At 39.2% G+C, this 25318-nt stretch overlaps 2 protein-coding genes across 2 annotated transcripts; both read right to left on the bottom strand.

Annotated features, from left to right (window-relative positions):
* Nucleotides 1-2439: 2439 nt before the first annotated feature.
* Nucleotides 2440-11078, bottom strand: rab38a (RAB38a, member RAS oncogene family). Its single transcript, XM_038694028.1, has 3 exons — nt 10732-11078; nt 6669-6949; nt 2440-3354 (listed from the first exon to the last, which is right to left on the bottom strand). The coding sequence occupies exons 1-3, from the start codon at nt 10931-10933 to the stop codon at nt 3199-3201; spliced, it is 639 nt and encodes a 212-aa protein (XP_038549956.1). The 5' UTR covers nt 10934-11078; the 3' UTR covers nt 2440-3198.
* Nucleotides 11079-11949: 871 nt separating this feature from the next.
* ctsc (cathepsin C) lies at nt 11950-22311 on the bottom strand. Its single transcript, XM_038692894.1, has 8 exons — nt 21688-22311; nt 20996-21141; nt 20020-20174; nt 17865-18020; nt 17427-17545; nt 15855-15986; nt 15155-15387; nt 11950-14367 (listed from the first exon to the last, which is right to left on the bottom strand). The coding sequence occupies exons 1-8, from the start codon at nt 21851-21853 to the stop codon at nt 14101-14103; spliced, it is 1374 nt and encodes a 457-aa protein (XP_038548822.1). The 5' UTR covers nt 21854-22311; the 3' UTR covers nt 11950-14100.
* Nucleotides 22312-25318: the final 3007 nt, after the last annotated feature.

Raw genomic sequence — 25318 nt, 5'->3', positions numbered from 1 at the left:
ACTACAAGGACAGGGCCTGTAAGCAAAGAGAAACGATACCATCACTCTCCCAGCATCTTGTTGCCTTAGAGACCAGCAGAGAGTGAGAGTTAAATCTGTGAAATCTTCTGATCATCTGTGTACGTGTGTGTGTTTCAGTGTGTGTGTGTGTATGAGGAGGGTGCCCGTGTGGGTGTACAGAGAAGTTACTCGGTTTCTGACACACAGCAGAGGAAGAATCCCTCATAACTGTGCATAACCTCTCTCCCTGCCCCCTCTGCCCCGCGTTTTCTCTCACAAATTGTTACATCAATGAGCCAATTATTACAAATTAGAGGGTGACACCGTCTCTCCAGCGCGTGCCCTCACTTCTTAGCCAATTTCCGACAGAGTCTCTGCTGAACAATAGATTGCGTCTTAGTCTCTCTTGGATGGAAAGAGACCACAGTGGTAAATGCGGCACAAACGTGGTTATCTATAGAGGGCTATTATTGGCCAGAGAGTCTGTCTTGCAGGAGAGAGGAGAGGACTGGTGGAGGCAAAAGACGAAAAAAGATTTGGGTAACAGCACAGTAATATTTTGGCACAGAATAGGTACAAACATTTTGGTATGGAGCAACACCTTGTAAACATGTGTAGGCCGTGTAGTCACACCATGTCAACCTGTTCTTTGCTCTGACAGCCCAAAATCCCAACAGCCCACAGAAATTATCATTGATATCAAGAAATTCTAGGTCAGTATGTCATGACCTTCAAAAGTACATTTTCAGATAAAGTACAATGGATAATGGATTAAGACGGTGTAGTGTTGAGTGGCTGCTGTCACATGGCGAGTCAGAGGCAGGCCATAAACAAGAACTATTATAGCCTACTGGAATCTGGACATTTCCTCTGTGAAATCGGATTTTCAGAATATTCGTGGAAGTGAGCGGTAAAATGTACAGTGAGAAATACAGCAGAAAAAATAATGCTCTTCTAGGGAATTAATGTTTTAAAGGTGGAGTATGGGAGTTTTATATATAAATGAACGTCTGTTATTCAAGCCAACACCAAGAGAGTTCACACAATGCTGATCAAGCCTATCAACACCAGGTAAATCTGTGTATTTTGCAGTTTAAATCTGGTGTCTGTGGTAACGTTCCCGGGCTGGCAAACTGGTACTGATGTTTTTAATGCCAACCCGCAATGATTGGTTTGCCGGAGCTGAAGGGGGGAGCAGCTGAAGCGACAGCAATATAGCACAGCGTATACATCATAAGACATACACACTGCAGGTTTAAATAGAGAGACACAGCATTGGAAATAAATTCTGTGGTTCAGTGCCAGACCACATTTTAATTGCACGAACTCGACAAAATCTGTGAATGATTTAGTTTAGTATTAGCAACCAACCACCTTCTACAGATAATCCACTCTTTATTTGTCATGTAGATCCAGCAATGTAGCTTTGAGCACAAATCAGGTTGTATGTTAACTGACTGTGACAGTGAATGATTTGAGGAATGTTGCGTAAAGGACATTTGACCTGATTAGTTGTGAAGTTGCTTAAAACAATTTCCCTTTTATTTAGTAGGAAATTTGGTTCAAGGCAGGAAAAATCACATTATGCCTGTTTGTGGCACAGTTCTTCTTTATAACAGCTACAAGCTTGTTAGGGATTTAGTCAGGAAAATAACAGGGAGGTGTCAATCAAGCATGCTCTGGTCACAACCGAAAAACACACTAACTGGCAGGAGATATTAAAAACCCTGAAATGGATTTTCATTGCACCAGGGACCAGGTTTAAGCCATCTAAATGTCTGCATATGACTGAACACAGAAAGTATGTTTTATAATGGGTGAAACTTGTGAAACTGTAGCTAAAATATTGAAATATAAAGGACTAGGTTACACTTAAAGCAACACTATATAAGATTTGCCGTTTTTTGCGATTTGGTGCCACTACCATTTCAGAGTGTAAATTACTGCTGTCTTAAATAAGAACAGCTGTACATGTGCATTAGTAATCATTACATTATTTATGATCAAAAACTAGCAAGTCAACAACTTTGCTAATACAGCCAAACATCAAGCAAGTGCGACAACAGAAGACATAGCAAACTAGCTAATATTACTTAATAGTCCAACAGCGAGACAGCCAGCTTTGCATCTGTCTTGCATCCTTTCAGTACTTTTAGCTCCAACGAGACAAAGCCAGTCCGACATTTAGCCTACTCTTGTCCGGCTCTTGCTTTGCAGTTGTTATTTTAAAATTACTACATAATGTTGCTTTAAAGCCCCTGCACACCCACAGTCCACTTACATAAGTGTTTTCATTTGCGTTGCCTGATTAGCCTTATTATCATGGCCCATAGCTCCACCCAAATTCAACAATGAACAGAGGTCTCATCAGACAGATTAATTGAAAACACAAATAATCTGCACATTTATTTAAAAAAAAACATAAAATCACATCCAGGGATAGGTCAGTAAAGCAATAGTTTATTCATATGGACATGTTGAAAACTGGATACATCTTTGGTTCTATAATCTGTCTCATCATACTGTATATAATATGTACATGTTTGTATATATATTTATATGCATTTATCCCATAATTACAAATATTACAAACATTGAACAGTGGGATATAAATTTAATATAAAACCATTGAATTACAAGATATAACTGTGCTTTTAGCCTGTTTATCTGCCCAGAATGACATATGAAAAATTAAAAATTACAAAATGTCAGGGAGGGTCAAGGAGGAAGAAACAAGCAGAAACAGGGAAAAAAGGAGCAGGAGGCAAAGAAAAGAAGAATGACAAAGGGGGGGACAACAATTATCATGGTATGGACCTTTAGTACATGTATACTGTGATTTGCTGCGATCTTTCTGTGCATGTGTTCATTAACTGTGTCTCCATGGTAACCAAAGTGGCAGTGTCGAGGCTTGAAGTCGCCCAGAGGGTGACCTTGCCTTTGACAAGCACACACAGCTGCAGCCATCTCTCTTTCTGTCTCTGTTTTAGTACATCCATTTTCTTGAGCCAGATGCCAATATGTCACCCCCCCCCACACACACACACCTTCACCAGAGCTACCAGACAGGAAAAGAGTTGGCACCCATACACGCCTCTTAAAAAACAGCCAGTACTTCCCCCCCTTTCTCCTGCTCACAGACAAACTCGACTTTGTGCATAACGAGATACAAAAGGACTTCAAACTGTCAGGAAGTTTTTACTGGGATCTGAAGCAGGAGGAGCATGTCCCGCCTTTGTCCTTCTCTAACTGGGGGGTGATGGTGTCCAGGACTTCTGATTGGAGCATGTCATTCTCATTGGCGATAATGTGTTTCACCAAGCAGTTAGCTGCTTCATCGATGTTGATATTCTCCTGAAAAAACAGAGGAAAAAGTGAAGGGAAAAATAGAAAGAGCAACAGGAACATGAAAAGGTGGGGAGGAAAAAAAAAAGACGGATAAATTGATCAATGATCAACATTTTGTGCATCAAGAAAACCTGCGAGAGCAGGTGAGTGAACCAAACCAAACGGACCATTACTAAAGTGAGTAGATGGATGTCACACCAGCCAGCAGCCATCATGTGAACACAAACTGAAAAGGGAAATTTACATAATACAACTAATTCCCTCACACTATACTGGGGGGAAAAACACAATGTGACGAGTGATCAAACCAGTATTGTAAAATTTGGGAAATCTCTGAATTTATGATAAAATACAGAAAGTAACTAAAAATAGTTCATATTTCTAAAGCAATATTACAATACAATATAAAAGACAATGATTGCAGTGTATGTTCTAGCAGACAATAAAGCAAATGTCTCATGATTTGGATTTGATTATACAGCATTTAACTAAATACTAATATGTTAATATATGCAGACACTCGAGCAACATTTAAACTGAAATTAAATTTGATGATTCATCTCTCAAACTTTGAAAAAACTGAATAATACAAAAGAGTACACTTTCTGTGACAGTAGCTTTGATTTGATGTTAGCAGGAGAGAATGAAAGCCTTTTCAACAAAATATCGTCAATGTAATGTTTTGAATAAATAGTACCAACATCAGAATAATTTTTGTCTATGTAAGACAGAAATGAATGCTGGAAGTGCTACTCATTCTGGTCTATTTTCTTCACATAGTGAATTTAAATTAGCCGCAACTTTACACATTAGTTTTGCACCACTGCATGTCATGTTTCCATGTTTGTATTTTTTTTATTGTAACAAAAGTTATTTTAAAGTCATTTTGCCTTAAGTGGATACAGACAGGAAGCAGGGTGTCGAGGAGAGGATGACATGCAACCAGTTGGGATCATATGCTCTATGTCTAGGCTACCAGGATGCCCATTTATGAAATGAGTACAGCCAACATTATAAAGCTAAGAGATAATCCTGGGAAACTTATCTTGTGTGATTTATAAGCCTATTCTACCCACCAAAATATAATAAAACACAAATGCAAAATGTCCATTCTAGACAGCACCCATACAAATAATTTAGAGCGATTTGGACCAGAGCTGAAATCTGAGTAAAGTAGAGAAGTGGTGTTAACCTGAGGTTTACGTGAGGAGAGAACAAGCAATGGGTACTGATGAGAGAGACACATATGCACACAGTTTCTTAATATGTGAAGCGTGATGCAGCAGCAGTAGAAACACTAAATATTCATTAGACATAACTGTGCTCAGTAGGACGTGACATGGCGCCAACTGCAGCGCCCTGAACAAACCCCTCTGTGTGGCATGTCATGATCTATCATACTTACTGTGAAACAAAAGATTCTTCCAAATTAAAATAAAACCAAAAAAACACCTTCTCTACACTCTGCCATCTTCACTTCTTTCACTGTGCATTCTTGTGCATGCAGCGCGTGTCCCGGGCTGTTTAAGATAAAAGTTAGAAATAATTCTTCTGGCAGGTTATTTGGCTGTGGGCTCAGTGTATGTCAGCCATCACCCTGATATATTACAGACTGTAAGACACTCAATCAGCTCAAAAGGAAATGGTCCATGCCCTTGTATAAGTGACACTCACTTAATATTCACGGTCTATTGTTTTTTATATTTAGAGTTACAAATATGATGACTCTCACAGCAAAATGGCTGCACACTGAGAAACCGTTTTGTCCGGTTTTTAAGAAAACAAACACAAAGGGCTTTGGACTCAGCTCCCACTGTGTCACATGGCCGGTTGTGTTGCTTTTAAGTAAAGCTTCTCAGTTGCTTTAGTGGCCTTGATTTCAACAGCTTAACCCCTCAATCTTTATTGTTCTTTCACGGCAGCAATGATGGTTGACACTATTTCCAGTGGCCTCCATCATCTGTTTCTTGGTCTGTTATTGTTTGTTGTTATTTAGAAGGATATCTCAAAAACACATTTCAGTGATGTTTGGTGCAAAGTTATGCTACGAGCTAAGGAGCAAGTCACTAATATTAGAGTATTAGTGTAGATCCAGGAAAGGACTTTTTACTTATTTGAATGAATAAACCTTGCACATGTAACAACATGAATGTCTGTCCTTGATAAGGACACTGTAAGTATTGAATGTATGTATGTGTATTTTCACTGTGGTGCAGTTGTGCTTCTCCCACACCTATAGTGCAACTAAAGAAAACTAAAGAAGTAGTTTGTATGCACCATAATTGTGATTGTTTCAATTTTAAATGCAATACTGTACATGGATGCCTTAAGGGTCTGCGTGTGCGTGCAAGTGTGAGTGTGTGTGCATGTGCATTTTCATCCCTTACCATCTAGCTGTGAGATTCCTGCTCCACATTAGCTGCTATAATCAGGGTTTGTGCTGGTGTCTCAGTGTGTTAGTGTGTAGGTGGGTGAATTCTCAGCTCGTCTCACAATCAGAATTCACTTACCACATTCTTTCATTGCTGTCTGCATCATTGGGTCTTGAATCATATTGTACTTGTACTTTCAAATGGTTTTATATTTGTGTTTAATATTTTGTCAGTTTTATGTCTGTTTATCTGTGCACTTTGTGTCGAGTTCAAACATACATAAATACATAGGAACACATACAATCATAAATGTGCTGTTTTTTTTGTTTTTTTTTTAACCTTTCGACAGTACAAGGGTAGCTGTTTCCCCCTCTTTCTAGTAAGCCAGCCGTCTTCTGGTTTTAGCTTCATGTTTAGCCTACAAACTTGAGAGTGCGTTCAACCTACTCATCTAACTCTCTCCCTAAATGTCGAACCATTCCTTTAATATCTGTTTCAGTCAGTAGAAAACCGCTGTTATCTTCCCTGGACATTCTGTCTGGATGATAGAGCACCTGAAGCACCAGTGCAGCCGACCTGAAATCCCATAGTAGGAATGTGTGCCGCGAAAAACTCTGCAGAAATCATTGACAGTGGCTTCATTTATATGCAAATACTGAGTAGACTGAGCGTCTGTTAAACTCAGCACTTTTTCATATCCTGAATGTGCCTCTGTAGTGGCATCTCCACAGGGTGATCAGATGCCGGGTCTGATACAGTTGAGAGGGCAGGGAGTCAGCTGCTTCTCAAGGACATCTGAACAGGAAGGATGTGCCCGCACACACGGGCTTGACCTTCTCCTGTTGAATGCTAGTCTTTGTATTTACAGCACCATCATGCTATCTATGTCAGTGCTCTGCTTTTATGAGTGTGTGTGTGTGTGTGTGTGTGTGTGTGTGTATTTCTCACCTTAGCAGATGTCTCAAACCATCCCACAAAGCCGTTCTCCTGGCAGAACTGCTCCATCTTTATTCCATTGTTAGTCAGTACGTCACGACCCTGGTCACATTTATTAGCCAAAAGCACGGTGGCTACATGTTTCCCATTGGCAAGTGTCAGTTTGGAATCCAAGTCCTCCTTCCATTTGGTGACGGCATCAAAGGAGGCCGGCCTCGTGACGTCAAACACAATGAATGCGCCCATAGCCTCGCGGTAGTACACGCGGGTCATGTTGCCAAACCTTTCCTGACCTAGAAGACACACACGGACAAGGACACAGATGTAACGCAAATAAAAAGGAATATCATTTGGTACCACTATAAAGGTGTATCATTGTGTACTTTTTTCATCCATTAATTTTGTACTCCTTCCCTTACACAGAGATCAGCTACATGCTGGCACAGGAAAAGCTGCAAGTGATGCAGTGTCACTTTAACAGAAAACAGAAAGAGGCTTGCATTCGAGTCATCCGATTTACTAATTTTATCACACTCCTGTCTCATACTACGCAAGCATTTGTAACATACCTCACCCACTCTCTCAAATACAAACACATACAACTACATGCAAGTTTTTACTGTTAAAAGAGATACAAAAACAGAGAGATAAGACGCAGACACGGATAGAGGCAGGATGGGAGGAGGGGATGTGTGTGTGTTTGTGTGTGTGTGTGTGTGTGTGTGTGTGTGTGTGTGTGTGTGTCCCTGCCTGTGAACTTGCCTGTAAAAATCCCTGAGGGTAAAATTAATTCGATAAGCTCTGTTGGAATGTTGTATCCACACTGATTTTCCCATCCGTAACTTCTGCTAGAGCAACATCAGTTCCAGCCCCGCAATCAGCCTGTGGGCAAGACATTTTCACACTGTGGTCTAACCCAACACCTAAACTGGTGCTTCCCAAAAACAGTTTGTATCGTAGTGAAGAGTTGAGGAGTTAATAGTGATTTACATGCTACTGCTCTCCAGCACAGGTGGATCAGAGCACAGGGTCAGCTGCAGAACAGCTGGGAGGAGGTGTGCCTTGTTCAAGGACATACAACATCAATATATAACATTTTGTTATATTGAGAAATATTGTAGTATAGTATTATCATATACCAAGTGAAAATCTTCTGTGTTTTCTATTACTACTATACTAGTGTTTTCAGGGCAATGACATTATAGAGAATGTTTTTAAGACCTACTAAAAATAAGTATCTTAATAGTATATAGTAAGTATAAATAAGTATCTTTCTATAACATTAAATATTCACTGCTAAAAAAGTAATAATTTAAGTTAAAGTTCAAAACAAAAACATCCTATTAATGAGTTTACCACTTAACAAACTGCTTCATCAGGACTGTGTGGGTGTAGTTTGACCAGATTTGACTCACAGTTGTCTGGCAACATAAGCACAAGTGTAATCACATTTTGATTCAAATGTTGTTAAATCCTGATTGGAGGCTTTCCACACTCACACTCCTAAAAACAAAAACAGAAATACAGTAATTTCTCATGTACAATAACCTAAACTATTAAACATCAGCAGAAAAGTGTGTGTTAATGTAGAACTGCAGTACAGAGCCTGTCAGGGGCCATGGGCAAAAAATACTTTCTCGTCAGAACCAGATACTTTCTTGTGAGCAACAGATACTTTCTCATAAGAACAAGATAATTTCTCATGCGCACCAGATACTTTATTAGAAACGTGATTTTTTTTTTTTGCCCATGTCCCCTTAGGGGCTCATAGTAAGAAGCTGATTGAGAAAGTAGGTATTCTAGACCTTTAAGGTTAGCTTAGGTAGGAGTGGCATTGGCTTCATTAATACGGATTAAATGTCGCAATAATTCAGACAGAGATGAAATAGAGCTCTTCTTGGTATTTTTTCAAACCTGGTATGCAGCCACATACTTCCACAGCTGATTTCTAAAGGCTCAACAGTATAAAACTCCTCCAATAAGCCTTAAACCAGCTTCACACACAACTTAATGCTATGTGCCTCTGTAGCTAGCCCTGTCACCCTGTTAGTCCAGGCTGTAGAAAAATGGCAGCCAAAAATAGAACGGTTGAGGTTATTATTTGTCTTGGGAAATGCCCAGAAACAGCAAGTGATTTATTACCTCTGTGGCATGAGAAAACTCCAGAAATGCCAGGTGCAAACATAATTAATTTAAAAAAGTACATTTAATCTACATATTTGCTTTGTAATCAATATGTTTATATGACATCATCTCCAAATGTCCAAACTAAATTGAGAATGACCATATGACCCTAAACTATGCTGGACTAAGATTTACAATTCAGAGGTTTCCATAACTTAACGGAGAGTGTCGGGAGCATGTACTGTACTGACCTATAGCAATGTTCTCTGAGGGAGACACTCAATCACACAACCTTTAGTTCACAATAAAAGCTTTCTGTATACAAGAGCTCGGGCCTCAAATCTCCCTCACATGAGTTTGAGACACATGACTTCTCCTTCTGCGCTTACTGGAGAGGGCGCACAGGAGGGGAGAGAACAGCAGGTCAGAGGATTCTTCTAAACCTCAGCCGACACTCATGTGAGATGAGACTGCTGTAGCCTTTAGGTTTGCTATCTTACCCAACAGCATCCCACTCAAATGCCTTTATTATTTCTGAATTCTGTGCTCGCCAACGGCAATCAAAGCATTAAATACTCATTTTCATTATCTTATTTTCTAATAAAGTCTTTCCAGCCTCAAAATCTGAGTGAATGAATCATAGCTGTAGCCAAATAAATGGATATACATTACAAATATTAGAAAAAGATACATTTTAAAATGAAATATATATCAAAGAACACACCGTAACATACAGGTGAGGAATGCCATATATAGAGAAGAGGTGAGTGGCCACTAGGGGAAAGTTAAAATTACTGTTGAAGAAATGTATATATTAATGTATGAATGTGTGGGTGAATGACTTGGTGTTTTGGTTAATAAGACATCCTATAAGATGTCTCAAGGCTAGTTTTGGAGCAGGACAACTACAGTAGGTATTGGTGATGAGGTGACAGCTGCTTTAAAAGAAGACACAGGCTGTGCTCTCTGCAACTCCTGAATAAAAATGATCAAACCAGAACCATGATATAAGAAACATTCATACATCACACATTTGTGATAAACGAAAAAATAATGCTAAGGCCAGGAAATGTTGCTTATTTTATGTCTAACATGAACTTTACCCTTTTAAAACACAAAGACAACTTAGATGCCAAAACTATACAGCCCACCTTTAACTACATCCTGATTATGAAAGCATGGGTTTGATGTAATAATAACAAACTATATATGGAGTATATAAGGAAACTTCTTCTTGTTGCATTACTAATTGTAGAAAAGCCTGCCAAATGATTTACTGTGGGTGATGCCAACAGGTCAGCTGGTACACATGAGGAAAATTAACACTGCTTAAAATTCTTAATGTCAGCCTTCTACTAAAAAAGGTTAAATAATAACTGTGAGGAGACCGTCTCATGCTCATTCTGTCGTTTTTATAACTAACCTCAAACCTTCTGTATACCTAGAATATTTCAAAAGACAGTAAAACAAACGTCTCCTTCTCTCTGACTTGAAATTAGTGTTGCCTTTCCTGAAGGAAAAAGTCTAGGGTTTCCTTCTGAGCAGCTGACCTCTCATGAATCATTAACTGGAAAGCTTTGTCTCTAATGCAGTGAGGATGGGAAAGGATTGTGAAGCATATTCATTCAATCAGTGATGTTGATGAAAAAAAAAAACGTAAATATAAATATAATTTCCTCCAGGACAAAAGCTAGCCATTAAATATTATCAATAATTTAAACCAATAAACTAACATCCATTTATTTTTGACCAGTGTGTTCTATCTTTTAGGCTATGGGCTACTTCTTTAAACATCCCAGTTTATTTATTATTTTAGACACTAAATCGTCTTGTCTCAGTGCTGTGGCTCACTTTATTTAAATTTCAAATGTCTTATCATATTTTCCACAGTGCCATATTTGTTTGCTCTCATGTATATCTGTTATTCCTTGCATAAAAGTTGGGACTGTACCTGCAATGTCCCACAGCTGCAGGCGCACTGTCTCCTGGTCCCAGTTGAGGACTTTGAGCGCGAAGTCCACCCCGATGGTGGCTCGGTAGTTGGGGCTGAAGTTGTGATGGACATACCGCTTGATAATGCTGGTCTTGCCGACCCCGAGGTCCCCTATCACTAGAATCTTATACAGATGCTCCTTTTGGTGGTTGTTCTGCATGGCGACCGAGAAGGGCGAGAGCTGAGCATGAATCCACCGTAATGGAGAGGACAGAGGAAAGGGGGGTGAAAGGGTTGAGAAGGACTCACTCAGGACAGCGCAGAGAGAACTGAAGAGAGTTGAGAATGAGAGACGGGGAGGTAAGGTACGCCCTGACCCGCAGAGCAGAGAAGTCTGGATCTTGTGACTCACGCAGGGGAGCTGCCTGGGCGTGCCGGGAAGAATTTAAAACCTCCAAGCCAAGTATTTAGATTAGGCTACTTACTTAAGTGTAAGTAGTAATGCAGCGTGAAAGACTGCATTACAATTATTAAGCCCATTTTTTTTTAAAGTAGGTCTATTGTCAGCAAAATGTACTTATAATAGCCTATGAAAAGTAAAAGTACTCTTTAAAAAAAGTATTGCGCAGCAAAATAGTCCCTGTCATTGTTTGCTATTGCCTATTAAACTATTGAATTTGGTTACTGATGCCTTAACATAAGTAGCCTAACATTTTAATATTGCAGCTGATCGAGGTGGAGCTATTTTAAACACCGTTAATGAAAAAATAATAATTTTTGTAAGATCAAGATGTTAATGTCATGATGTTATGTTAAAATCTAAACACGCAAATTAATGAGCTGACAGATACATGTACAAAAGCACAATATTTCCCTCTGAAATGTTGTGGGGTAGAAGTACAAGTACAGTAGAGTAGCATTACATGGGAATACTAAAGTGCAATTACAGTACTTGAGTAAGTCTACTTTCCACCACTCCAAGTCAGAGCTGCACATTGATCAAATTAAATGTGAAAATGAAACAAAGATTTACTCACATAGAAGCAGCATGGTCCTCTAAATTAACCATTTTCTGGATTTTCATATAGTAAGTTATTATTAGATATTATTGTTTCACTAACTTGTGGTTTGTTGTAAGCATGATGCATTTGTTTATATTGTGAGAGTCTTAAGTAGAGAGAAAATGGCTGATATAAAGTTGTGTTCCATCTTCTTACAGACAAACAAAACAAAGAGTGAATTGAAAATGCTTTTATTCTGTCAAATTAAAAAACAAAACAGTGCAATTTTCACAATACAATGGGAACACTTGTTTACACTGAATGAGAGGCAGAATAAAAGGCACTAGAATCAGTTAGATCCCTTTATTAATTGATTATGAAATCCCTTTAAAATGTTCCACAGGGAAATAAGGACAGAAGATATTACAGCTCTCCACTGTGCTTCCCTGAGACAAAGAATCTGGGTGCACCAGACGAGCAAACACAAATGACCCACTCCTCAGTTGTCAGTTCCCTTTAAAATTAAAAAAAGAATATTCTACACATCATGATTTGTCACAGTATGTACCGACCCATTTTAATTCCACGTTTCTATCGGCAGTTACAGAATTATTTGAATCTTCCATAGGCAGCGAATGAGTGATTGCTGAAATCAGGAAACATTAAAGCAACATAGTAAGCTGATGTGGTAAAATCAGCTCAACAGTCTTTGGTACTAGGTCAAGAAGAAAAAAAACATCGAAAGAGAAGAATAAATGTTTCCCTCCAATACAGGCAACATTTAAGGTGCTGGTTCTCAAACTTGTTCACATCAGGGATCACTAAACTGACAAAAATTGGACCACAGACCCCCATTTGATAAGATTTTGTCCCATGGTCGCCCACCTGAATTTTGCTTTTAGAGGTTTTATTATAGAAAGTGGATGAAACATTCTGTCATTGTTACTTTTTGGATGGAATTATAGTGAAAATAAAGTAATTCCCTTTTTGCTGGGGACATTCTGGAGCCCCCTCAAGTCTCCCGGAACCCATTTAAAGGAACCACTGCTGTGAACAGTATCTATCAGTACTAAAATTAACAACAAAAAAAACTAACAAACAAAAGAGATATTTGTGCCTCAATTTATGCTTGTAATTTATGTGATTTATGATTGTATTTGCTACAGTGGTTGGGTGTTGGATAAGTCAGGGTTTCCTGGAGATTCTTAATGTTCATCTTAATATTGTGCAATTTTCATGCACTGCTTGTCACAGCTAACTCCACGTGTTAGATTAGGGAGGAAGAAGACAAACATGTGCCATTTTAGACTTTAGCTTTAAATTTCCAAGCATACACTGTAAACAGCTAAGCTACATAGGTTATAAATCTAAACTTGTACTACTGAGTAGGGCTGCACGATATAGGAAAAAAAAAAAAACTTCCAGTTTTCAGTGATGGAAGATAAACAAGCCTCACCGCGCAGCTAAGGCTGGTGAAACTGTCGAGCAACAAACTGATTTATCTACTGTAAAACTTAAATGAACAGCCCAGACTGCCTATATATTTGGGACAGGCATCTAGAATTCCTTTTCTGCAAAAGTCGTGTTTAGAAAAGATGGGAAATTGGCTACTATCAAATTGTTTATTTAAACCATGAATACTACTTGTATAACAATTAAACTATTGAATAATATCAGTTATAAAATCATTAATTCGGTCAATCTGAAAGAATCATACTTTGGTGCTCATGGTTTCCATAAAATGAATGATTGAATTGTGGAGATTCTAACCAATCTAACTAGCATATATCCATATTGACATAAGTTTAAACACTTATTTGTATGCGTGATCTAAGCAGCTTAGAACAAGCTCATGCAGGGCGACCCGGTGGGCTTTAAGGTGTTATACATCCAACAAACTTTCTATAAAAATCTAAATCAGGCATCTAACTGAGACCTGCGTTTTTCTGTCAAAACGTGTAGCCCCACCAGGCCAGTAAAAGGGACAGGTGTTTAATTGGCACTCAGGTTTTAAAAAGCCGACTTGTGTAACTGAACGTTTTACGACATTATCTGTGACAGTAGCAGTGTTGCATACATGTTGACAGGCAGGTGATCCACTGTAGGGGTGCACTTGATCAGTTTATCAAACAACTAAAGCAGGCGGGGCTCATTTTCAGGTTGTGGTAGGTGATTAGTGGGGCCTGCTTTGGTTGTTTGAAAAACTGATGATGAAGTGCAACCCCGTGTTTGAATTAACTTGCCTTACTTCACATTGCACGTCCTGCGATGTGATTATAGCACATGCACACATCGCGATGTCAATATTGAAACAATATATCGTGTAGCCCTACTATTAAAACTAATCATCAAGACACCCATTCCTCCCATCCCGAGATCACAGCTTCTACAGTTTGGGGATAGGGTTGGCTGCGACTGCAATGCTCTCGATGGCACACTCATCACTTCCCCGGCGGATTCGGAAGTAGCCGTCCTCGCCCCAGTCGGAGCCCCAACTGTTCTTGACAATCCAGTACTTCTCTCCGGTCTTGTGGCAGCGGCCATAACCCACCAACAGCACGGCATGGTTGGTCAGCTCGAAGGGATTGATGGCGTCTGCAAGACCTGTGTGGTGGTAGATGCCCTCCTTATAATTCAAGAAGTCGGGGTAGACCTGTGGAAGGATAGGGACAATTAACTTTTCATTTTGTGTCAAATTCAAGCTATACCTATAAAAGCAAGAAGGTATACAGAGTTAAGGAGAAACACTTGCTGGGGTTGTTAGCTCTGTCTGTTAGCAGGTGCTAGCTTAACTGTGGTTTGGTGTTAGCAGGACAAGTAAACCTGTTCTTCCAGAGAATTAGCAAATGGCTTTTGTTTGTGTGTGACATAATACTATATATGGTTAATTCAATTAGATGGATTGACAAAACAACCCTGTTTAGAGATGCACAAAAGCAAAGAAGCTTTGCAATACAGAAGTATTGCAATGATATCTTGCAGGGTTTCCCTCAGTGTTTTTTAGCCAAGGTGGGCCCTGACACAAAGATCACCTCTGCTAACATCAGAAAAATGAACACACTTTTGAAATAAAACACTGACCATTAACGTGGTTGTGAAATTTACCAACTGTGTGAACTATCTTTTCTTTGGTGTTAATCCAAAAATGTGAAAGTCTCAGAAAGGTCTTTTATAGCCTAAAAATCATTTGCTTCTTAGATTTATCCTTAAGGTGGTCTTTGACAAGACAACAAGATAATGCAGTAAATTTAACTTAAACTTTGATAAAGTTGCCAAGTTAAACTTGATTTTGAAAAGAAACAGCGTCTGAGTTTGAGCGAAAATAAGGGAAGAATTAAACAATTTCTCAGCTGATAATCCACGCTGACCTGCTGCTCATTTAATGAACACATACTGTATGTAGAGGAATAGCAGCACGAAACAGTGAGCAGCTGTTGTACCTCTAAGGCCACTCCCATGGGTCCATTCTTGACCAGTTCCAACATCATGGCCACCTCACTACAGCCGCCATAAAATCCACCGACGTAGTAGTATTCTGCAGTGTAAACACGGGCGCAGTTTTGAGGAACGCCACACGGGGAGTCCTTCGCAACATATGGAAAGCACGACTCGTCCACAATGCCAAAGTCCTGTACATACTTCCCAATCAGGTATGGGAACCCACCATCACAACCTTAAAGAGGAAAGATGAATGTTAAATAGGTATACCATTCAGAATTATCATTAAAAGGAATATTTCTGGGAGGTCATCTTGACTTCTTTACAGGGGGAAATCTCTTATATAGTCCAAGATGGTACAATTAAATGGAGGCCTTTTCCAGGACTCTTCAAAATAATTAGTGAAAATACACTAATCAGGGCAATTAGAAAACTGCTTGACTTTCTAAAGGCAGTTAGGATACACTTTCCAAAAAAAACTCTTAAGCGCTACTTGGTCTGATTAGGGAGGAAGGCTGCCCAGAGATTTCTACATACAGCAGTGCTAAACATTTCAATAATTCATGTGCATAGTGTAAATGTTCTAACTGCGGCCCAGGTCATAGTTTCAATATCCTGCATAAACTATTTGAATGTAAACTGAATTGATATGGACAGGAACTAGTACTTTGTTTTTTTTTTTTAGATTGAGTGTTTATTTACCTTGGGAATATTCAGAACAGGAGACCACTTGCTGCGGGCTGAAGATGGGCGCCTGGCTGTTGTTGGTGAGGATTCGAACGCGAGCTTCCAGCATTCCCATGGTAGCAAAGGAGTAGCAGCTTCCACATGACGCTGAAACAAAACATTGGAGATTTACACTAATGTTAAATCTGAGTTAAATCACAACAGCACTGGAATAAATCCTAACTTTGTGAAGCTTCAGGTTTTGTTGACTTTCCATGTCAACTCTAGTCATTTCTGAGGCTGAAAAGTGAGGAGAGGTGGTGTTGTACTAAATGACATTATATTCTGTCCTAATGAATGTAAATAAAGTGCAAAAAACATTGGAAACAACTTATGATGCGATGCAGCGACATCCCTTGTAACGGTGCAGCTGCGCAACCTGATGCAATCTAATATAACAACCCTGAAATTAAATCCTCACAACTGTGCACTTTTATAGCACATTTGTTCAAGAATACATTACATTAGTCAGTATTTAAGTTACTGCCCCAGTGTACTTATCTGCATTAGTTGTAATGCATAATAATGGAGCAGAGACAGACACACTGATTAAAGTCAGTGGTTGCCATCCGTAGTGTGGGATGTTCTTAATAAAAATGTTCTGCAGAAAATCAAATTAGGTCAGAGGACAGAGGCTGCAGGGATCTGCAGGGAGGTTTTATTGCAGTAATGATTCAAGTCAGGGCGACACTGAGAACCGTTTTTATTTGTGACCTTAAGTCTCTTAAGACTAATAAGGTGTAACAACCAATCATTTAATTCAAAGATCGATGCTGCTGAGAAGCGTTTGCGGTCCTGATATTTTATAAAAATATGATGTAATCACTTTCTGAGACGATTCTGGAGAAAACAATGTGATGACAAAGGTTTGTCATGTTTTACCCACAAGACACAAAGGTTAGAGATCTGACAGGACTCATGACGGAGCTCGAATTCGTTACAAGGCCAGTAACACCTGCATCTTCCTTTAAAAGTCAATATTGGGTTGCAAGTGATGTTAAGAAAACAGCCATGTTCCTATACAAGACCAGCCAGAACATTTTCTCCTCAATCCAACCAATTTTTGTGAACTGAAATGGAACCTACAAAATCCACCTGACTTGTACCATTGAGTCAGAATAAGCTCCACAGCACTGCACAGTGGCTTAGAGGGCTTCTGTTGAAACACTCCAGCCCTCTACAGATCCTTAAACCCAGCCCTACAGAGGCCCTCTCAGACACTCAAAATACTCAGCACGCATAATGTCTCCACTCACACACTGGGCTGTGCAGAAACACAGGAGGAGAACAGAGAGCGGACCCAGGCGAGTGGCTGGCGAGCTTCTGTTTAGTGTTAGCCCTTACCGACAGCTGCTGAAGTGTAAAGGTTTGATTTCTGTTGTTTGCATCTTTGTTTCTTTTTTACATTTCTAATATCATGTCCCCAGGTACGATTCAGTTATTTCTCCATCCTCTTAAAGAGGATTTTTTTTGGATGTTAACTAACAAACTTTGCATGTCAGCACTCAACAATTTCAAGGTTTCTGCAGGACGTTAATTGAATATCACCTTGGTTTCGCACGGGGCTGACAAAGTTAACTCCGTCAACGTTTCTCCAGTCCCAGTGCTCAGGGAGAGCTGCTGCCATCTTGGCTACATCAGCTTTCACGGGCACAGGGCTTACACGCCTAATGTAAAAATAAACAGTCACATTTGAATCACAGGGGCATTTTACATAAGACATTTTGCATTGACAAACACAGATTTACAGAAAATAACTATGGAAATTAAATGCACATAAATTCACCTTATGTAACATCTGTTAGCCAAAGTAATATCTGAGTTCAGTTCAAGCAGATGTTGATTGTGCTGGCCTCACTTCTATTGTTGGTACAGGGTGTGTTTATTTTGCACAGACTGATTGCCTGTCACACACATTCCATTAAAAGTAATAAGGGGGCCATATTATTCTTTCTGATATTGAAAACATCACAAGTAAATACTCACATGGGGATACGGGAGGCGGGCCCCCCTGCTCTGTAGTGCAGCTCCTGCAGAGTGTACGTCTCATGCTCTGGGTAGTGGACAGCCTTCCAGGATTTCTGAACTGAGTTGATGGAATCAATGAAGTCCAGATTGTGTTTGTAAGGCTTCTGGAGCAGCCTGTAAGGTGAATAATGTCACATGTGATTTTTTTCATGTTATCTGTTTTAGGGGGGGAGGGGGATTCATCTGCCCCACAAACAGAAGAAAAAAAAAAGACACTGCAAGCGATTGTTGAATCACAATACGTTATTAAATTACACAGTAGCACTGTGACCCCTTTGTTGGGGGCCCAGTAGCTGAATGGTTAAGGTACATACAACAACTCTGCAATGACCTTTGTTGCATGTTGTTCCCTTCTTTCGCTCCTCATTTCCTGTCTGCCTCTACACTATTAACTGTCCAATAAAAGGTAAAATGTCAAAATAAAAAAAAGAGAACAAAGAAAACTACCTTTGTGAGGCTTGTTTTTATTGATGGATCTTTGTGTTAAGTTTTGCCGTAATATTTCTCTGTGCTGCTGTTGCATTAGACTGCATTATATATACTCCTGAAAGTTTATTGCCAGTACTGCAGGCAATAGCATTTTTTTGCAGTGGTACTGTTTGGGACAGCATACTGCAGATGTCATATGTTCTTGTTTGTTTGCCCACGGTTGTTTTTCTTACTGCTGCTCACCATCATTTCACTCAAATATTAATCTGTATTCTTATTAATATGTATGCCACTAATATACAGTGTGAAATGTTTTAGTCTTTAAATCATTAAGAACATGCAGCCACTGAGTATGGCCCTCTATGCATAACAACCTCTGCTACTAAGTGTAACTTGGATAATAAAGAACAGCGAAGATATTTTGCAGTTTTTCATACTGATGTCAGAAACAACTTTGTAAAGCAGTTTCAGGCTAAACGGTTCCCTCGAGTGCTGAAGTCTATTCTAGAAAGAAACTGTCTAAGGAAGGTAGTACAATTCCCAACACAAGTCATTTTCATCCAGACTTTGACATGGCAGACCTGCAGAGACCACTGCATCCACTACAGAATTATCTGCCGAAAAGATCCTACTGCAGTTAGCAAAAGTTTGGCTAAGAGAAGATCAGCGAATCCAGCTTTGACGAGTGTTGCAGTTTAAAAACATCTTATATTAACAAAAGTGTAATTCATTACAATGGGTACAAAGATTTATATTTCATAGTGTAAGATGAATAGAACTAAGTATAAACTTTTCAGTTGCAATTGTGAGCTTTCTGTATGTGAGAAAAATACACCATGGTACAGTTTGAAGTGTGAAGGTGTGGAGACGTTTTGCCTATTTAGTGACTTTCACAGTTCAAATACACACTGACCAAGAGAAATACCTTTCTTTCCATGCATCCCCCTAGTGCTTGCAAGTTGTGTGCAAAAGGTCTAGTAGGACGAGTAGGACGTTGAGCCTAAAATTTAACTTATACTGTGGGTATTAAGGACTGGATTCTTCTCAGTATGCAAAAACTTGTTGAATCAATGCTTAAGAGCAAGCTGGGATTAAAGACAAACAAACTTTTATGATTTATCTAATTGTGTTAGAGAAATATACTAATATCAAAGCTTAACATGGTTGAACAGTTTAAGATAAATTGGTTTTTGGAGGTTACCTGAGACAACACAGTGGACACCAGTGATTTAAGCCCCCTGGTTCCGAGAGAAACACTTTTTTGTTCTGATATATTTATGGTTTTGATTACAAATAAACTTGAAGCTACTGAAACCCTGTAACTTGACACTTTAGGTAACCTGGTTTGTATCCAACTGTAACCAAAGAGTCCAGGAAGCAGCTTTATGTTGCCAGAAACTGAGTCAGGAAGTTGACTGCACATTCATTTCTGGATCAAGTCTTTTTGGATCAGTAACAATCATGCTTTAACTCGTATAATTCATATTTCTCAGATAGAAATTCAGATTCCAAGGTTACTGAGGGTGAGTGAGGCTAACTTAGTTCACATCAGAGCAGGAATGAGGGAGAATACTGCTTGACCCTGCCTGTGCTAAGATTCTGAACAGACTTTCCCCTGTGCCAGAGTCCACTGAAGCCTTGCTCGTATTTTGGCGGATGTCCACAGATATCATAATTTACATACCTGCTGCTAAACACTGGTTTGTAATCTCGTCGGGGTGGTACTGGTTTCTCTCTCTTCCCTACAAAACAGGCCCAGTTGTGTCCGAGGACATCATGGACCCACCCTGGCAGGGTCTGGTCACAGTAGCTTGTCACCTTAGGGCCATCCTCAGAGTACTGAAAGTTTAGTGAGGCAAACAGTTTAGGGTTTGTCGTCCAATATACAATCCTGTCATATGATTTTATGCAAATACAAATACTCATGTTTTTTAAAAAAGGACAGTGAATTAACCTCAGATTAGTCCATATAAAGGTACACTATTATCAATACATTATTCTGATCAGAGTTATAGGTTTGAGAAAGAATTATGTTAAGTCTAAAACAGCAAATTTCCCCATTCTTCTCATCCTGCTACATCAAGCTAAATCAAGTCCAGAAAATGGAGAAATGGATAAATCATCAAATCATCAAGACAGACTGGCTGTGACACTTCCCTCAACTCGGTGTCATGTGAGTAATGACAAATAACACATGACTGAAGGTTTAACCTTGAATATAGCTGCTTTTCAATAGTGCATAATGCCATCAAATTTTAGCCTGGCCTAGGAGTATTGAAGCACACATATACGTTATGCATATTTCTAGAAAGTGTTGTATCAGATGAAGGAAGAGGAAACTGAGTGACAGCAAAACTAAACCTTTAATGTCATTGGACCTGGACAATCGCTAAGCCACAGTGTAACTTCCTGTGCACGTTATTTACAAAAAGCACCACAAGTTGTCATTGCTTAGAATGCCTAGCCGAACCTTTGACTACATGAAGTTAGTGATCAGTGCATAATACAAGCTGAGTTATAACATAAGAGTGGCATATTAACTAACTTGAAGCAAGCATTTTCAGTGGACTGCAATGGAAACTTGACAAGCCAGGAAAGTACTCGTTTTTTGCAGGATTACTATTGCAAAAAAAAAAAAAAAGGAGAGAATTAGTTTTTACCTTGAAGAAGGCAAACCATTTGTATCCGTTAATGACCACTTCAAAGCCCTGGTTGTAGATGAGTGTGAAGAAGCCAGTGTGCCCCAGCTCATCTGTGGCTACAGACAGTTTCTCCAGGGTCAAAGTCACCGTGCTCACACCTGTAGCTGAGGAAGAACACCACAACATACGATGTAGAAGTGTTTCACTGCAATGAATGACACGACTACAGCCAACTTTTCGATTTCCAGTCCTCAACAACAAAGATTACCACAATACTCCTAAAATATTGAGACTGATCCTGTTACAATCTTACAACGTTAACATAACATTCTTGGGAGTATGTGTAAGCATTATGAGTTAACCCTTTTCATTCATATATTTGTAAGGGTCATGCACGATATTATACATAAAAGAAGGTCATATTTAAAATATAAGTTACACACCGTGACGGAACACCACTAAAACAGGATAGGACTCAGAAGTACATAACACACACCATGTCAGCAACAAGGGTATATTAAACAAATTAAAAGCATAAAAAATTTAATCATTTTACCCCAGACTAACGTTGCACAAAGAGGAAGTGTCGAGAGAATTTGAAAACCTAAAATCGGCAGGCCCTAACATGTCACATGATTTCCAAATGGCGAAGCTACTAATGTTACATCTGATCGGTGTGAGCAGTTTCTACTGTGTTGGAGGGCTTTTACCTTCAGCAGAGCAGTTGATGGTCTTGTCGCGTCCGCCTTTGGACACCTGGAACACCCATGTGCCCAGCAGGTCCTCATAGGTGCAGTTGGCTGGTGTGTCACCCCATGACCCTTCGACCCAAAGCAGAAACACACACACCAGGACACCGCTCAGCCTCATCCTCATATACAGCTAGCTTACCTGCCTACACTAACAAACACCTTAAGAACTACACAGCCAGGTCTACGTCTTCTGAGAAACGCCTAAAATACTGACAGGGTAACGTTACTTTTCTGTACCACCTGTCTTACTTTGGCTTTCCTGCTACCCCCTGTATTGCTCCCCACTATTTATGCAAACTGAATCTTTTTCACAAAGATCCACATTTCAACTTCTACGGTCAAGCTAGGTCACTGAGACGCAACAGTACAACGCACATGCGCAAGATTAGCTAGCATTTAATAACCGTTGGCTAGCTAAAGTTCCCGGCAAACATATATTTCGATATTATTCCTTATACAGGAGTACTTCCAGCGCGTGTGTATTATTTCAGTTACATATTATGCGAGCTCTCAGCCCTATATAAGTAACTTATCGTGAGTTTTACACTCGTCCATTTCTTCTCAGTCTACCGAAATTTCAACGAACAAGGAAGCACAAGTCAGATACCCTCTCGTCCTCGACTCTCCTTTGTCCTGCTTTTATCTGTGCTTCGCTTTTTGGTTTCGGTTTCCTCGTCATGTGACCCACCATCTGGGGGCGTGCGCAGTAGTAGCGTTGCTGATTAGATTTATGATCTTTTATGATTATGATTATTTTTTATGATGTGATCACCAAAACATGTATATTGACATTTTGATAAGCAAATTATGTTAGCTTTAATCATTTCTAGTTGAATATCAGTAAAAATGAAATAAAATGCATTTGGAGGAAGTGACACAATAGTTTTTTTAATCTGCTAAAAAATAAATAAATAAATAATAAAATACAAATATTGTAGGAATATTTAGCCTGTTTACTTATTGTTAAACTGTTATACATTCTTTAATCATCTGTGTTTCTTGAAAGTGGGCTTTACTTTTACTTTTACTTTAGTTTTGGTCATATTGTTGGCATTTTGCACACATTTTGTCATTGCAGAAAAAGCACAGCCAGGTAATTTATAACACAAGGTACTCCCTTTGTTTTTAGAAACATTGGAACAAATGTCTTTATGTGTCTTAATGACTGTGCATTTATATTATGTTGTTGTCCTCATATTGGATTTTTTAAAAATATATCTATGCTGATATAGACCTATCTGTCTGAAATAAAGTTAAGTTGAGAATTGAATTAACAACATTAGGTGTGCGAGTTCCAAGGTCCACTGAAATTATTTGATAGTTAAGCGCTAGCCCCTTCCTGTAAAGGAACAAAAAAAAGGTAGTGTCCATGTAATACATTATTTGAGTATCAATGATGATGAGGCAAAATTATGATAATTAAGTGTCCAAAATATGAATTCACTGCTCACTATTGAGTAAATACTAAGTGTACATTATATGGGGAGTTAGTAAATGAGCAAACCATTGAGATTCAAACACAGCCATCATGTCTGCCTTGAAAAAAGCCGATAGGTTTCATTGCTGAGGTTTCCATATTTTAACCAAGTTATTTTAACCTTTCCCATCACTTCAAAATCAGCCGTTGCATTTTATGACTGCACATGCACTCAGCTATGGTAGGGTTTAACTGCAAAATCTAATAGTCATTTTCACATGAAAGTTTGGTTAAAAAGATCTGTAGGCTATTAGTAATTTGGTCATGTACCAACAGGGTCTGTGACGCCTTGTGTGATGAGCCAGAAAGACCGAACGACATCACACCAGGAGCCGGCAGCAAGTGGAGCAGGAGCAAATTGCCCTACATGAAGAAATGATCTGAGGTTGATCCAGACGGTGCTTTTGAGTGTTTGAACATACTGAGCTCCAAAACTGACCTTTTCTATGAGTTAATGTAAATAGAAAAATAAGGTATTCTTCCTCCCTTGAGTTTGCTGTTTAGTTTAGTTCCTGTTTATGATGTTGTGTTATTCTGTGGGGGGAATTCTCTCTAAGGTTGGTCAGAGAGTCAACTCACCCATTTGTATGTGTGTGTGTGTGTGTGTGTGTGTGTGTTGATGTCATTGTATCCTGAGAGGTCTGTAGTTAAAGGGGTTAGAGCTTATTTTAGCCAGCGGGCACTTAAGGGAAGTGCTGGAGGCTTTGATCACCATAGTAACCATGACATAGACTGACTCATCTCTTTGACAGACCATAATAAGCACTCATCTGAAGACAGGACTGAAGAGGTATTAGTCACGCAGTCTCATTAGTGACATTACAATGTGTGGAAGTGTGGCATTAGTGTGCGCATGTTATTGCGTTTATGTGATGGTGTGCGTGTATATAAGCGTGCGAGTCTATGCAATAACAGAAAATAGAGGAGCAGAGCGACAGAGACGGAGGGAAGCTGCTATGAATGTTAACAGCCTGAGCCCACTGAGCTCCCTCTAAGAGTGACTCATTGAAACTCGTGTTTCAATCTTGATATTGTTCTCGCTTCCACTGGCAGGAAATTAAAACTCAAGTGACTTTCAGTTCTGCTATATTGGCACCCACAGATTTGTTCCCTGCTTGCTTGGTTTCCTCTCTCTCTCCATCACAGTTCTTCTGTCATGCCTTTTTGGTTTCCCTTGCTGTTGGTCTCCGTAATTCCAACTTGTGTGGTTTAGTAACTTGTGCAACACACAATACACACGCTAGCTCAGGATTCTGCTTCATATACACACATATAACAGACATTCATTCCATGAACCTGTATACATGCCAATTCAGTTATTTTCATGATTAATCGATTTTCTATTTGGTCTATACAGTGTTATAAAAATGCAAAAAACATTACATTTTCCCAGGGCCCAGTGTGATGTCTTTTAATATATTGTTTTATCTAAAAAACATTTATAATCACACAACAAAGAGAAAAGCAGCACATCATCACATTTGAGAAGCTGGAAAAACACAGAATATTTTGTATTTTTGCTTGAAAAAAAACCTTCAAGTGCAGATACTTGTGTGTGAGTTTTTGCGTTTACAGGTATACAGTGTGTGTGTGAGCATAATAAACATGCCTCCATTTGTGTTTCCCTTCTTTGTATTCCATGCACAGTTCCTCACTCCCTACTACATAGACAAAACGCCCTTCCTTTGTGCCTGATCATTCCTTTATTTTGTTGAGGTTAACACTGCATTTATGCAAATTTAAACTCTGAATGAATCACTGAATTAATGTAAGTGTAATAACTAATGTAATTTATGAAACCATTCGCTCCGGTCCCCAGTTCATGTTCAAAGCTGTTAAATACCCGATGAGCATCTGCGACTAAATTGCCTTTAATTTATATATTAACATGCTGTTTGAAAGCCATTCGGCTCCTCATGCTTCACCTAGAAAACACTTTCAGTCAGTGTGTTAATCATGTTTTAGTTCTGCTTGATGGGAGCTTTATGATGATTTCAACTAAGAAGGTTTAACTGTTCACATCGTGTCTGACAACACTTCTCAGCACTACTAACATCATTGCCTTTTGTTACCCACATTGATCAGTGTGAAAAAGGATGCAAGAGCAGCATT

This window comes from Micropterus salmoides, unplaced genomic scaffold, assembly GCF_014851395.1.
Source record: "Micropterus salmoides isolate LMB-PRFRI ecotype aquatic unplaced genomic scaffold, ASM1485139v1 Ms_hic_scaffold_3, whole genome shotgun sequence".
NCBI lineage: Eukaryota > Metazoa > Chordata > Actinopteri > Centrarchiformes > Centrarchidae > Micropterus > Micropterus salmoides.
The sequence above is the reverse complement of the archived record's forward strand: the minus strand, read 5'-3'. Positions and strand labels throughout refer to the sequence as shown.

Excerpts from the sequence above, each read along its gene's own strand:
- rab38a (XM_038694028.1), bottom strand. The coding sequence starts at position 10,933 with ATGCAGAACAACCACCAAAAGGAGCATCTGTATAAGATTCTAGTGATA. Across the intron at positions 6,950-10,731 it reads GCAGCTGTGGGACATTGCAG|GTCAGGAAAGGTTTGGCAAC; the intron begins GTACAGTCCCAA and ends TGTGTCTTCTAG. Across the intron at positions 3,355-6,668 it reads GGTTTGAGACATCTGCTAAG|GAGAATATCAACATCGATGA; the intron begins GTGAGAAATACA and ends CTGTTTTTTCAG.
- ctsc (XM_038692894.1), bottom strand. The coding sequence starts at position 21,853 with ATGAGGATGAGGCTGAGCGGTGTCCTGGTGTGTGTGTTTCTGCTTTGG. Across the intron at positions 21,142-21,687 it reads CATCAACTGCTCTGCTGAAG|CTACAGGTGTGAGCACGGTG; the intron begins GTAAAAGCCCTC and ends GTTCTTCCTCAG. Across the intron at positions 18,021-20,019 it reads AAACCAGTGTTTAGCAGCAG|GCTGCTCCAGAAGCCTTACA; the intron begins GTATGTAAATTA and ends TTCACCTTACAG.